Source organism: Salvelinus fontinalis, chromosome 28 (genome assembly GCF_029448725.1).
Source record: "Salvelinus fontinalis isolate EN_2023a chromosome 28, ASM2944872v1, whole genome shotgun sequence".
NCBI lineage: Eukaryota > Metazoa > Chordata > Actinopteri > Salmoniformes > Salmonidae > Salvelinus > Salvelinus fontinalis.
The window spans coordinates 37,594,522-37,609,236 of NC_074692.1; the positions used below are offsets into that span (position 1 = coordinate 37,594,522).

General features: G+C 44.1%; 1 protein-coding gene across 1 annotated transcript in view; it reads left to right on the forward strand.

Annotated features, from left to right (window-relative positions):
* Nucleotides 1-4,176: 4,176 nt before the first annotated feature.
* LOC129826676 (reticulon-4 receptor-like) overlaps nt 4,177-14,715 on the forward strand; it is a 78,436-nt gene continuing 67,897 nt past the window's right edge. Inside the window, exon 1 of the mRNA XM_055887655.1 lies at nt 4,177-4,757. Within this exon, the coding sequence (XP_055743630.1) occupies nt 4,736-4,757 (22 nt within the window). The 5' untranslated portion in view covers nt 4,177-4,735. The remainder of the gene's footprint in view (nt 4,758-14,715) is intronic.

Genomic DNA, 14,715 nt, shown 5'->3' on the forward strand with positions numbered 1-14,715 from the left:
ATTATACTGTAGTTAACCAAATAGCTATCCTTTTTGCACTAACTTTTTGGACTCATCACATACGCTGCTGCTACTGTTTATTATCTATCCTGTTGCCTAGTCACTTTAAACCAAGTTATATGTACATATATACGGGCCTCCCAAGTGGCACAGTGGTCTAAGGCACTGCATCGCAGTGCTAGCTGTGCCACTAGAGATTCTGTGTTCGAGGTCAGGCTCTGTCGCAGCCGGCTGCGACCGGGAGACCCATGAGGAAGCGCACAATTGGCCCAGCGTCGTCCGGGTTAGGGGAGGGTTTGGCCAGCAGGGATGTCCTTGTCACATCGCGCACTAGCAACTCCTGTGATGGGCCGGGCGCAGTGCACGCTGACACGGTCGCCAGGTGTGCGGTGTTTCCTCTGACACATTGGTGCAGCTGGCTTCCGGGTTAAGTGGGCATTGTGTCAAGAAGCAGTGCAGCTTGGTTCGGTTGTGTTTCGGAGGACGCAGGGCTCTCGACCTTCGCCTCTCCCTAGTCCGTACGGGAGTTGAGGATGAGACAAGACTTTAACCACCAATTGGATACCACGAAACTGGGGAGAAAAAGGGGTAACATTTTTTAAATAAATATGTACGTATCTACCTCAATTACCTTATAGCCCTGCCCATCGACTCAGTTCTGGTACCCCTTGTATATAGCCAAGTTATCGTTACTTGTGTATTCATTATTACCTTTATTATTACATCTTATTTATTTTCTATTATTCCTTTATTTTCTTTCTCTCTGCATTGTTGGGAAGGGTCGATAAGTAAACATTTCACTGTTAGTCCACACCTGTTGTTTACCAAGCATGTGACAAATAAAATTTGATTAGATTTGATAATAAGGTGAGTGGAAGTAGTGTGATCAGGAATAGTATATCCCCACCCACACACAGACCTATTGACATAATAGGAAAGAGTAACCTAGGACACAGGCATGTTTACGCAGTGTATTTATTTACAAACTACTGCACATATAAACACTAAATATTCAGAAAATGGAAATGATCTACATGTGAAGGGAGTCTGCCTTGTAGGTTATGAGAAGGTTTTCATAGTAGTTACCCAGAACCAGTCTGGGATTTTAATTTACGATGGGAAAAACAGCTATTGTAAAAAAAACAATGCATGTTTTATTGAATTGAGACACAGGTGTAAGTGGAAACAGAGGTTAAAGTCTCTCCTTGCTTTTGTACAACATATCACCTTTGACCTTCCTGGTTACGAAGGTTGTGTATGTTACAATGTCAACTGCCGACCCAGCCGGCCTCTATTGTAAAGAGATTCAGGGAAGGCTCTGCAGGGAATTAAATTAGTGTCATTCAATAGCAAAGGTGACTGTAAACCAGGGTTAAACCCAATCGACCCAATTTTATTCAACAATAAATCCATCATTTTATGATCTGGCCGATATAGTATTCCTGAATTGCTTCAGTTGGTTTAGTGGCTGTTGCTTAAAATACACCATGAATTGTATTGTGGAGTGCTGTTTCACCTGTGAAATGTGACTAAGTGATACACGTCTCTCTATACTTCAGAAATATGGATTAAGGTTAAGGGTGAGGATAAAATGCAGACTGTCATCTTTAATTTAAGGGTATTTTCATCCGTTTTTGGTGACCCGCTTAGAAATTACACCACTGTTTGTACATAGTTATCACACCCTGGCCTTAGTTATCTTTGTTTTCATTATTATTTTAGTTAGGTCAGGGTGTGACATGGGGAAGTTTGTGTGTTTTTTTATTGTCTATGGTGTTTGTAGGTTTAATAGGGTTATGTCTTGTCTAGGTGTTTGTATGTCGATGGCTGCCTAGATTGGTTCTCAATTAGAGACAGCTGTGGTTTATTGTCTCTAATTGGGAGCCATATTTAAGGCAGCCATGGGCATCATGCGTTTGTGGGTAATTGTCTATGTTTTACGTTTGTTGCTTGTCTGTGCACTAACGTTTATAGCTTCACGGTCGTCAGTTTGTTATTTTTGTTAGTTTGTGTATAGTTGTTCGTTTCTTGTTTTGTTTTCTCTCTTCTCAATAAAATAAGATGTATTTTGCACACGCTGCGCCTTGGTCCAATCTCTCACAAGAAGACGATCGTGACAATAGTCCCCTCATTTTGGGGGAGCAACAGTATTGGGACAAATTCACTTATCTGTATTAAAGTTGTAAAAAGTGCTTATATCAAGCTTGTGACTCTACATATTTGTTGGATGCATTTGCTGTTTGTTTTGGTTGTGTTTCAGATTATTTTGTGCCCAATAGAAATTATTGGTAAATAATGCATTGCGTCATTTTGGAGTCACTTTAATAGTAAATAAGAATAGAATATGCTTCTTAACACTTCTACTTTAATGTGGATGCTACCATGATTACAGATAATCCTGAATGAATTGTGAATAGTGATTAGTGAGAACATTACAGATGCACAAATATCATACCCCTAAGACATGCTAACTTCTCACTATTTCAATAACAGGGGAGGTTAGCATTTTTTGGGGAGGTGTGATCATTCAGGGTTATCTGTAATCCTGGTAGTATCCCCATTCATCTAGAAGTGTTTAGAAACATATTGTATTCTTATATACAATAAAAGTGACTCCAAAATGACACGATACATTATTTACCATTCATTTCTATTGGTCACAAAATGATCTGAAACACAAACAAAGCAAACAACAAATGCATCCAACAAATGTGTAGTCACAAGCTTGCTGTGGTCATAACATGCTAGGACTATGGGTACAAATTCTTAACTTTTTACTACTTTAATACACATACAGTATAAGTGAATTTGTCCCAATACTTTTGCTACCCTAAAATAGGTGACAATGTACAAAAACTGCTGTAATTTCTAAAAGGTTCACCAGATATGAATGAAAATACCCTAAATTTAAAGCTGACAGTCTGTGCGTAAACTCATAGACATTGTTTGATTTCAAATCCAAACTTTTGGAGCAAAGAGCCAAATGAATAAAAAATGCTTCACTGTCCCAATAATTACGGAGGGAACTGTAAGTTAATTATAATGTCGGAAGTGTAAACTAAAATGACTGTTTGCAGAGTGCTAGCCCACAGGCTTCAGGAGATGATTGCTCAATTGCATTCATATTTCATCATGTCCTTTGTATCTTCTACTGCATTTGGTCTCCATTAACAAATAGATAGCAGAAAGGTTACTAAAAAATGGCATGTATGTTACTATGACATCTGAAGCTTCAATTGCACTGGATCCACTTTGTTGCCACAAGAGTAGCCGAGGCTACTACATGGTGAGAGCATTTTCACCACTGAAGCTGCGCTGGTGCTGTGCATGGGCTGAAAGGACATCCTTACCATGTTGCAACTACACATTGTCCTACCGCTAGGAGGCGCATGGTACTTAGAAATAACGGCGCGTGCGGCACTGATATAATTCCCTTGGGTTTCAGTACACCTGCAGAGTGCACAGCGAAGGGGATTTGTTTTCTCTTGGTCCAATCAGTCTCCGCAGCATGCATGCATCAATGGAGCTTAATATTCAATCACTTTTTAACTGCAGTCTTTATTACATCAAATAGGTGTAATGGGCGCATCCACTCAAACGTTTCGCATGATCCCCTCAAGCTTTTTGTACACTCCTGTGTACCCTACTACCGACGTGTAATTGTAACCCAATGACGGTGCGCAAATTGATAAGACAATAAGCTACGGTCTCCATTTTACCTTGATGATTAATTTGGCGAATGCTAAACGGTGATGAAGATTTGGGAGATTTCTATCAGACTAGAATTGTGTACTACATTTTAATGTAATAACAAAAGCTTGTTTAATTTAAGGGAGGAAATTAAAATCACGTTCAGGCAAATGCTGCTTCTCCAATATCCCTTTTCCGCTTATAATGCCTGTCGGTCAGAACTGCGTTGCCCGTTCCCCACCATTATGCCTTGTCCCATAAGTAGACTAGCGGTTCACCTGCACAGTGTATTTTGTTGTGTATTTTCGTATGCATGTGCGTGCTTGAGCATGTTTGATCCCAAATAGATTCCCCGCACGTCAAACCACCCGTATCTTCTAAAACATTCATTAGCGCGCAGTCCCTGATCCAGACCCATAAAACATTCATCTTTGAATTTTCTCTCCCTCTCTCCCTCCCCCCTCTCTCTCTCACACACCACCCCACCCTCTCTTTTTATGCGACCCCCATGCAAACCCATGTTGTACAGCGCAGGGCAGTGCGGCCAATATCCAAACACATATAGATGTACTTCCGAATACAGCCAGTTAGAAATCAGACAGGATGTGTACATCAGTAGCCTGTCCATGGATTCCTTTCTGATTTTTTCTGTCTCTTTTAGACTTTCCCAATTTTGGAACTTAGTGCTCGTTGTGTGTTTTTTTGTTGATTGTTGGTGCGTCCTTTTGGGCTGTTGTTCAACGTTCTGCGCTCCCGTAGCCTACGTTGTGTGTTGGTTGAGTTTGGATACTATACACTTCTTGTCTCGCTCCCACTGGCCCAAATGACTGTGCGCCGTTCCAGCCGGAGACGTTGTTCTCCAGTCGGCTTCAGCAGGAAAACCTCCGGCTAAAGTTTGAATGTAACGGTGACTGGGAGGTCCGTGACAACACCGTGCCCTGGATTTGCAATTATCTATCGATTGCAACTAAAGAGCGGATATACAGTCTCCGCAAACAGGCTTCATCTGCTGGATTTATTCAACTACTGGATTTATTCAAAAATCATGAAGACCAATCTTGTTGAGGGTAAGTACACAGGCAACATCCCATAAAGTTGATTATAGGTTGCATTGACTATAATGATACAGGTACGTGATTGTAAATTAGGACACACCAATAAAATCGAAATCGAGCAACGTCATTGCCCTCTGCATGCTACTACCTTGAGAAGGTAACTTGGAGGAGAGCGCGCGGAACCGCTAGAAATCAACGGAAGGTTGTTTGGATGATTTGGACTAAGAGAAAACATTTCTCAATGGATTTCGACTTGGTGACCATAATGCAATTTGACTAAGTGCTTTGTGAAAGAAAGTTCTCATTATATTTGTGCTACTCTTACCTTCATATAACAATATATTTATAAAATATAATAATATATGTTAATCTAGCTCTGACAGTATTGGATCAATAACGTTGAATATGAACATTGGGGGGGGGGGGGGGGGTAATTAGTAGGTCTATATCTCATGTTGGCTATTCATCATTAATTGATTACCGTAAAACACAACCTCACACCATGATTGACTTTGAGGTTATCAATAATGATTATATAGATATGACATTCTACCACTAGACTATCTGGCCAAGGGACAGTTGCTTCAGTATATATACACACAGTTTGGAATAACAATATGCTCGAGCGGATTTAGCAACCTCGCGCCTCGCCCGTATCTTCTATTTTGGCGGTTTGTGCCATGGCCATTAGGAGCTGCTCTTTGATGAAGTCTGCAGATGGTCTGCTTTAATGCGCATGCCGGTCGGATTATATCGCTCTTTTCCAACTGCTTTACCCATAATGAATGGTTTAGTGGTGGCCTGGGCTATGTCTGTAACCAGTGTGACAACAGAGGGCACTAGGGTTTAGAGGGAAGGTGATTCTTAATGAATGTGGGTCGGGAGAGATCCACATGTGTGTTGGTGATCATGTAGCAGTAAAATGAATCATGTAATGACTGGATGGTGTGTGTGTCGAGCGAGGGGGGGGGGGCATATCATAACTTCACGCACATGCACACGCACCCCCCCCCCCCCCCCCCCTTACAGACAGACATTCAAGCCCACTCTGCTTACGCAATATGTCGTGTACACTCCTATGGCCTCATGTTGTTCATTACTAAAAACAGAGGATTATAGGAGGAAAGCAGCAGATTACAGTAGACGACAACCGTGTGTTTTTTCCACAACTACAAATCAAACAGGCATTTATTTGTTTATTCCGTTTGATATAACCACAACTAATGCTAATTCATTTGTATCCCATCCCATTTCATTGGCATGGAACTTGGAATGCTCCCCAGTGTTCTATGAGCTAAGGTTCATTCATCATTCACTTTCTGTTGTGATCTAGTAGTACGTTTAAAGAAACGGTTGTGCTGTTGTAATTTGTATACCTCACAAGCCATTAGGCCTACATTGAATAGATTCATATATAAGGCTGTCATGTCGTGTGTTTATTGAACTGTCACAGCTAAAGCGGGTTTAATGTATGCCATTTCTCATTCAGACAGCATATGATCAAATATCAGACACCTCTCCTGGAATAACACCATTATGTGTATATACAGTACATTTCAATTCTGATCTCTGACGTTGCTCTTTCTGATTTTTCTTAATTTTCTTAATGTTGTACTTTTTCTGGATTATCTGTGTATTATTTGTTTTAGTCATTCTTTCTAGGTATTATTGCAATGTTGAAGATAAAAAGACAAGAATTTCACTGCACCTTGATAACATTTGAAGATCTGTGTAGACGACTAAGAAACATTGATTTGAATTGATTTGAGCTGTTTGCCCTGGGGAGTCTTTCTTTAATTCCTGTCAAGCAAAGCCAATAGAAGACAAACAAATGGATAAAACCATTATATGGAGCTGAATGCTTTCGTTTCATGAGCTTTGAAACCAAACAATGAGGGCTTTTTTCAATTAGTAATTTTTTTGGCAACACTGTGTTTTGGCAACACTGTGCAAGGAAAATATACATTTTGCTGACTTTGTGCGCTATCTTTGTAAATAGGCTGCTTAAAGTGACCAGTTATGAGGAAGCAGGATTAATTGTTTGGAATATTAGAGCTGAAAAAAAGATTGCACAGAAACATGAATAACAAAGTTTGATTAGCATATAAGCTGCATTAGGTATGATCAAACATCACATAGGTATACATTCACAATGAGACATGGCAGCTGCTGTAGTCTAAAAGGGATTTTGAAAAAAAAATTGGTTTGTGTATGTATGGGCCGCGTTTGAGAGTCAGAGAGAGTCAGAGAGAGAGGAGAGAGAGGTTACAGCGATAGAGAGCCTGGACGGAAAGAAGGAGAGACAAGGGAAGCTGCGAGAGAGGTGTGTATGAGAGGTGTGTATGAGAGGTGTGTGTGAGAGAGGTGTGTATGAGAGGTGTGTATGAGAACGTGAGAGAGATTATTATTACCTAGCTCAAATTCTATGTGAGTGAATTCTCCTCAATGTTTTCCTATTAGATGACAATACATTCTGCCAATGTATTAGTCAAGCATCGTAAAGCTTTGGAGGGTGCATATTATGAACAATGTGGTTGAGAGACAGAGAGAGAGAACAAGATAGACAGAGATAGAGAGCGAAAGACAGAGAGAGAGAGACAGAGAGCGAGCGAGAGGCAGAGAGAGAAAGAACAAGAGGGAGAGAGAAAGAAAGAGAGAGACAGAGAACGAGAGAGAGAGAACAAGAGAGAGAGAGAACAAGAGAGAGAGCAAGAGAGAGAGAGCTAGAGAGAGAGAGAGAGAGAGAGAGAGAGAGAGAGAGAGAGAGAGAGAGAGAGAGAGAGAGAACAAGATAGAGAGAAAGCAAGAGAGAGAGAGAGAGCAAGAGAGAGAGAGAGAAAGAGAGACAGAGATAGAAAAAGAGAGAGAGAGAGAGAGAGAGAGAGAGAGAGAGAGAGAGAGAGAGAGAGAGAGAGAGAGAGAAAACAAACAAGTTGCCTCCACCATTTCCCCACCATGCAATGCATTCCCATGTGGATCAATATAGTGCTGAGAAAAGGTGTTGCATGCGTGTGCTCCTACCCAGGATGCTCTAATTGAGGTTCTTCAGATAAGGCAGCAAGGCTAAACTGGATTGGCCGTGACTGGCATACGGCCAATGAAACAGAGGCAGAACTCTTCCCGTGAGGTTTGAGATAAACCTCCCAGGAGTCAATTGCAGTCAACAGGATTGTCTTCAACACAACATATGTTTTGGCATTAAGCTGATACGCAACCCGAGACCCAATTACAGTTGGAGTAAGGAAACACAACACTTTTGCCCGGAAAAGTGACTGTATGCTATATAAAAAAGACCAGACTGGCCGCAGCTGGAAAAGATTGGTTGAGTTTCTTCCCACGCTATTTCACCAGAGTATTTTTAAACGTAATCACATTCTATCACGTTGCATCAAAGTACGTTTTTAAATTTAATTTGCTAGACGTTATCAACGCCCATAGTTTGTCTCAATTTAAACCAGGTTTCAAGATTTGGTTGATTTCAAATTGAATTGATGTTTTAATGAATTAAAGGTTGATCTGGTGATGTCTTTGCCCAGTGGGAGGTGAGTCTTCTACAGTAGCTATAGGAATATACAGATGTAGGAACTTCATTTGAGCCGGTTTGCTACAGCAGGAAAATAATCCTGCAGCAACGGGTAATTTGAATTATTATGTGAATTATAATTCATGGATTTTTTGTAGGGGTTGATGCATTTATCATTAGGGCAAATCAAGTCTATCATTTTAAAGTGGAAATTACAAACTTTAGAAGCCTTTTTTAACCTTGTATTTTCCTCTCTTCAGCTTGCCCTTGTGTTTGTGCACCTTTGCTGTAAAGCAAGGTAACAACAAGTATTCAACTTGTATTTTTTCAAGTACGGTATTCAACAGGTTTTATAGCTCTTAAATTGATACCATCAGAGTGAATCCTTCTCCAAAGTCTCTGATGGCTATAATACAGTGGAGGCTGCTGAGGGTAGGAAGGCTCATAATAATGTCTGGAACGGCGCCAATGGAATGGCGTCAAACACATGGAAACCATGAAACCCATGTGTTTGATGTATTTGATAACATTCCACTGAATCCTCTCCAGCCATTACCACTAGCCCATCCTCCCCAATGCAGGTGCCACCAATCTCCTGTGCTATAATAGACAAAACACACAGTGACTACGAATGCTTAAAGGCAGCAATTTCCCAACGATTGTACATTGATGTAGTTCGTTCTTCATTGGGGTGTGTCTTAAAGTCAAGTGTCTTTAAACGTGACCTAAATCTTGAGTAACTGAATCACATTCGACAGCAGAGACCTCCTTCTTCCCATGTGCCTAAATGGCCAGCAAGATGATACCCTCCCATAGGGAATACCCTTGGTCCTAGACGTGTGCAGGAGGTCGTAGTTAGTGTCTAGTTTTCTATTGCATTGGCAGAAAGTCTCCATAGATTGGTAATTTGAAGGGTACTGGTTGCATCCCAAATGGTACTCTATTCCCTATATACTGCACTATAGGTCCTGGTCAAAAGTAGTGCACTATATAGGGAATAGGGTTCCATTTGCGACACAGTCAATGTTCAGTGAATCCTAATGAGCCCCAGTTCTTCAGGGGAACCCTTTTAATTGGCTCAGCAGGCTAGCCCCCATGAATCGCAGTGTTGTTTACACAGAGAGAGAGAGAGAAAGAGAGAGGCCCCAGAACCATCCTGTAGGTTAGCCCATGTCTTCCAAACCCGCCATTACTAATCAGTAGACAGAGACTAAGAGGATAAACAAAGAAAATTATATTTGTTTATGTGGAAGAAAAACCAAAGGTTGAACTGAGTAAATAGAATCTGAAACTCATGCAGATTATAGGGTTCTAATCCCCTTTTTGGGTTATAGGGTTCTAATCCCCTTTTTGGGTTATCAGGTTCTAATCCCTTCTCTGGATTATAGGGTTCTAATCCCCCTCTCTGGGTTATAGGGTTCTAATCCCCTCTCTGGGTTATAGGGTCCTAATCCCCTCTCTGGGTTATAGGGTTCTAATCCCCTCTTTGGGTTATATGGTCTAATCCCCTCCCTGGGTTATAGGGTTCTAATCCCCTCTTTGGGTTATAGGGTCCTAATCCCCTATCTGTGTTATAGGGTTCTAATCCCCTCTCTGGGTTATCGGGTTCTAATCCCCTCTCTGGGTTATAGGGTTCTAATCCCCTCTCTGGGTTATCGGGTTCTAATCCCCTCTCTGGGTTATAGGGTTCTAATCCCGTCTCTGGCCTATAGGGTTCCAATCCCCTCTCTGGGTTATAGGGTTCTAATCCCCTCTCTGGGTTATAGGGTTCTAATCCCCTCTCTGGGTTATAGGGTCCTAATCCCCTCTCTGGGTTATAGGGTTCTAATCCCCTCTCTGGGTTATAGGGTCCTAATCCCCTCTCTGGGTTATAGGGTTCTAATCCCCTCTTTGGATTATAGGGTCTAATCCCCTCCCTGGGTTATAGGGTCCTAATCCCCTCTTTGGGTTATAGGGTCCTAATCCCCTATCTGTGTTATAGGGTTCTAATCCCCTCTCTGGGTTATCGGGTCCTAATCCACTCTTTTGGGTTATAGGGTCTAATCCCCTCTTTGGGTTATAGGGTTCTAATCCCCTCTTTGGGTTATAGGGTTCTAATCCTCTCTCTGGGTTCTAGGGTTCTAATCCCCTCTCTGGATTATAGGGTTCTAATCCCCTCTCTGGGTTATAGGGTTCTAATCCCCTCTCTGGGTTATAGGGTTCTAATCCCCTCTCTGGGTTATAGGGTTCTAATCCCCTCTCTGAGTAATAGGGTTCTAATACTGTCACAGCCATTTAAAGGAGTGGATCAAGGCGCAGCGTTTTGAGCGTACATACTTATTTATTTACCGATGTCGCCAACAAAAACAATAAATATCAAAACGACACGTGAAGCCAACGTAGTGCATCCAGGCAACTAACAAGGACAACTACCCACAAAACCAACTTGGAAAATGGCAACCTAAATAGGCTCCCCAATCAGAGACAACGATAAATAGCTGTCTCTGATTGGGAACCCATCCAGGCCACCGTCAACCTAATTACCCCTAGACAATACAAAATCCCCATAGATAACAAAAACCCTAGACAAGACAAAAACGCATAGAAAATACAAAAACTAAACAAACCACCCTTGTCACACCCTGACCTAACCAAATAATAAAGAAACCAAATATAACTAAAGTCAGGGCGTGACAGTACCCCCCCACAAAGATGCGGACTCCCGGCCGCAAACCTAATATGGGAGGGTCTTAGTGGGCATCTCCCCGCGGTGGCGGCTCTGGTGAGGGACGCGGGTCCCGGGGCAGGAGGGAGACTCTGGCAGCTCCGGGCAGGAGAGAGACTCTGGCAGCTCCGGGCAGGAGGGAGGCTCTGGCAGCTCCGGGCAGGAGGGAGGCTCTGGCAGCTCCGGGCAGGAGGGAGGCTCTGGCAGCTCCGGACTGGCGGGCGGCTCTGGCAGCTCCGGACTGGCGGGCGGCTCTGGCAGCTCCGGACTGGCGGGCGGCTCTGGTAGCTCCTGACTGACGGGCGGCTCTGGCAGCTCCTGACTGACGGGCGGATCTGGCAGCTCCTGACTGACGGGCGGCTCTGGCAGCTCCTGACAGACGGGCGGCTCTGGCAGCTCCTGACAGACGGGCGGCTCTGGCAGCTCCTGACAGACGGGCGGCTCTGGCAGCTCAGGACAAACGGCCGGCTCTGGCAGCTCAGGACAGACGGGCGGCTCTGGCAGCTCAGGACAGACGGGCGGCTCTGGCAGCTCAGGACAGACGTGCGGCTCTGGCAGCTCAGGACAGACGGGCGGCTCTGGCAGCTCAGGACAGACGGGCGAACCTGGAGGGAGGAGACGGAGAGACAGCCTGGTCCTCGGATGAGGCACAGGATAGAGCGGGCCGTGGAGGCGCACTGGAGGTCTCGAACTAAGGACCTGCACAACCCGTCCTGGCTGGATGGTGATTTTTCTCCGGCACTTGCGGGATGCAGGCACAGGACGCACTGGGCTGTGCAGACACACGAGAGACACGGTGCGCAGAGCCGACGCAGGATATCCTGGCCCGAGGAGACTCACTGGCTGTCTGGAGAGCAGGGCTGGCACCAACCGCCCTGGCTGGATCCTCACCCTAGCCCGGCAGATGCGGGGAGCTGGGATGTAGCGCACCGGGCTAAGAGCGCATACTGGGAACACCGTACGCTCCACCGCATTAACCGGTGCCTGACCAATACGACGCCCGCCACGGTAAGCACGGGGAGTTGGCTCAGGTCTCCTACCTGACTCAGCCACACTCCCCGTGTGCCCCCCACAATTTTTTTTTTGGGGGGGGGCTGCCTCTCTGGCTTCCTTGCCAGCCGTGTTCCCTCGTAACGCCTGTTCCCTTCTCCTGCTGCCTCCGCTCTCCTGGCTGCCTCCGCCTGTTCCCATGGGAGGCGATCTCTACCAGCCAGGATCTCCTCCCATGTGTAAGATCCCTTGCCGTCTAGAATGTCCTCCCATGTCCATGAGTCCAGATTGCACTGCACCTGGTTCCCATGCTGCTTGGTCCTTTTTTGGTGGGTAGTTCTGTCGCGGCCGTTTAAAGGAGTGGACCAAGGCACAGCGTTTTGAGCGTACATACTTATTTATTTACCGATGTCGCCAACAAAACAATAAATATCAAAACGACATGTGAAGCCAACGTAGTGCATCCAGGCAACTAACAAGGACAACTACCCACTAAAGTCAGGGTGTGACAAATACCCTCTCTGGGTTATAGGGTTCTAATCCCCTCTCTGGGTTATAGGGTCCTAATCACCTCTCTCGGTTAACGCCTGACTGTTGGAATTTAGAATTTGTAAGGGACAACTAGAATTAGAATTCCCAGGATGCCACAGCCTATGAGAAATGATGTGCCTCCTTCGACTGACCGACTTAGGTCATACAATATGAGCCGTGGCTGTTTCTTCTGGGTAAGGCCAATATCCTGTCCAATCACCGGGCTGAAAATTCAGTTACACAACACTGGTGGAACATTTATTATTATAGTGTGCTTAAAAACTCCACTCTGACAGAAGCGGTATCGTAATAGTTTAAAGAAGCCTACGCGTGGCATCCAAGGTCAAAACCTCACCAACAGTAACATTGTGCAATATTAGGACTCACATCACATGCAAGGGACATACTATATGTGGAGCTGTATGCAGAACAAATGCTCTGTTTAGATATGATACACCATACAGCCAACAAACAGACTAACCACACGGACACCACTGGGGCAATCCACTATCTCCAGCAGGGGTGCAACTTTAGTTTTACAAGTGGGGGGGGGGGGGGGGGGGGGCATCTTTTTTTTTTTTTTTTATCCAGTCGGATAAACACTCCAAACAACCTACCCTACTGCTAGGAGGCGTCCGCATGGTCCTAAAGCACACCCGTTGCCTCATTTTGTATCACATTCCAATGATAACACTGGGGAGGGAAGAAAATGCAATTTCAGAATATGGCATGTCCCCCTGTCCCCAGTGAAAGTTGCATCCCTGATCTCCAGTATTGATCACATCTTTTGAATCTGATGCTCCTCTCGCTGTATTGTTCTATCAGATATAACCATTTAACTCTTTAGCATGCGTTTATACATAGGTGGATGGCTCTGTGAGCTATCTAATTGATTGGCCTGACCATCGCATTTTCCCCACACGCACAGCCACTCTCAGGGGTTTCAGCAGAGCACAGGCCTATCTGACATCTGATACACATAGTTAATACGATGTTATCAGTACTGGCATGAGCTAGTTACAGTGGAGTACCATGTCAACTAAATCAACGCTATCTGCCACACTGGGTTAATAGTGTGTTCTCTACTGGCATGAGGCACGCACAATGTAAAGTCAAGGATAACCAGCCCTATCAGGACCGACCAGTGCATGTCTATCTGACACAGAGAGGTAATGCTGAGTCATGTTTACTGGCACAAGGCACACACAGTATAGTACCATGTGAACCCTATCTGACAGGTTCCATGTCAAGTCAATTCACCCTGTATATACTGTACTGTTTTACACCTGCTTTATCCTGTGTATGTGACAAATAAGCATTGAAACTTTCAACTTGAAGTCAAACAGGTCCATATGGAATGACTGCTCCATGTTCCGGTGTATACCATGTAACTTGTGTGGTTTAATCTGACTGGGTCCAACCTAACACAGCTAGTTAATGCTATCTAGTACCGTACCATGTCCAGGAAGTTAACCCTATCTGACACTGAGGGTTAATGCTGTGTAGTACCGTACCATGTCCAGGAAGTTAACCCTATCTGACACAGCTAGTTAATGTTATCTAGAACCGTACCATGTCCAGGAAGTTAACCCTATATGACACTGAGGGTTAATGCTGTGTAGTACCGTACCATGTCCAGGAAGTTAACCCTATCTGACACAGCTAGTTAATGCTATCTAGTACCGTACCATGTCCATGAAGTTAACCCTATCTGACACTGAGGGTTAATGCTGTGTAGTACTGTACCATGTCCAGGAAGTTAACCCTATCTGACACTGAGGGTTAATGCTATCTAGTACCGTACCATGTCCAGGAAGTTAACCCTATCTGACACAGCTAGTTAATGCTATCTAGAACCGTACCATGTCCAGGAAGTTAACCCTATCTGACACAGCTAGTTAATGCTATCTAGTAACATATCATGTCCAGGAAGTTAACACTATCTGACACAGCTAGTTAATGCTATCTAGTACCGTACCATGTCCATGAAGTTAACCCTATCTGACACAGCTAGTTAATGCTATCTAGTACCGTACCATGTCCATGAAGTTAACCCTATCTGACACTGAGGGTTAATGCTGTGTAGAACCGTACCATGTCCATGAAGTTAACCCTATCTGACACAGCTAGTTAATGCTATCTAGTACCGTGCCATATCCAGGAAGTTAACCCTATCTGACACTGAGGGTTAATGCTGTGTAGTACCGTACCATGTCCAGGAA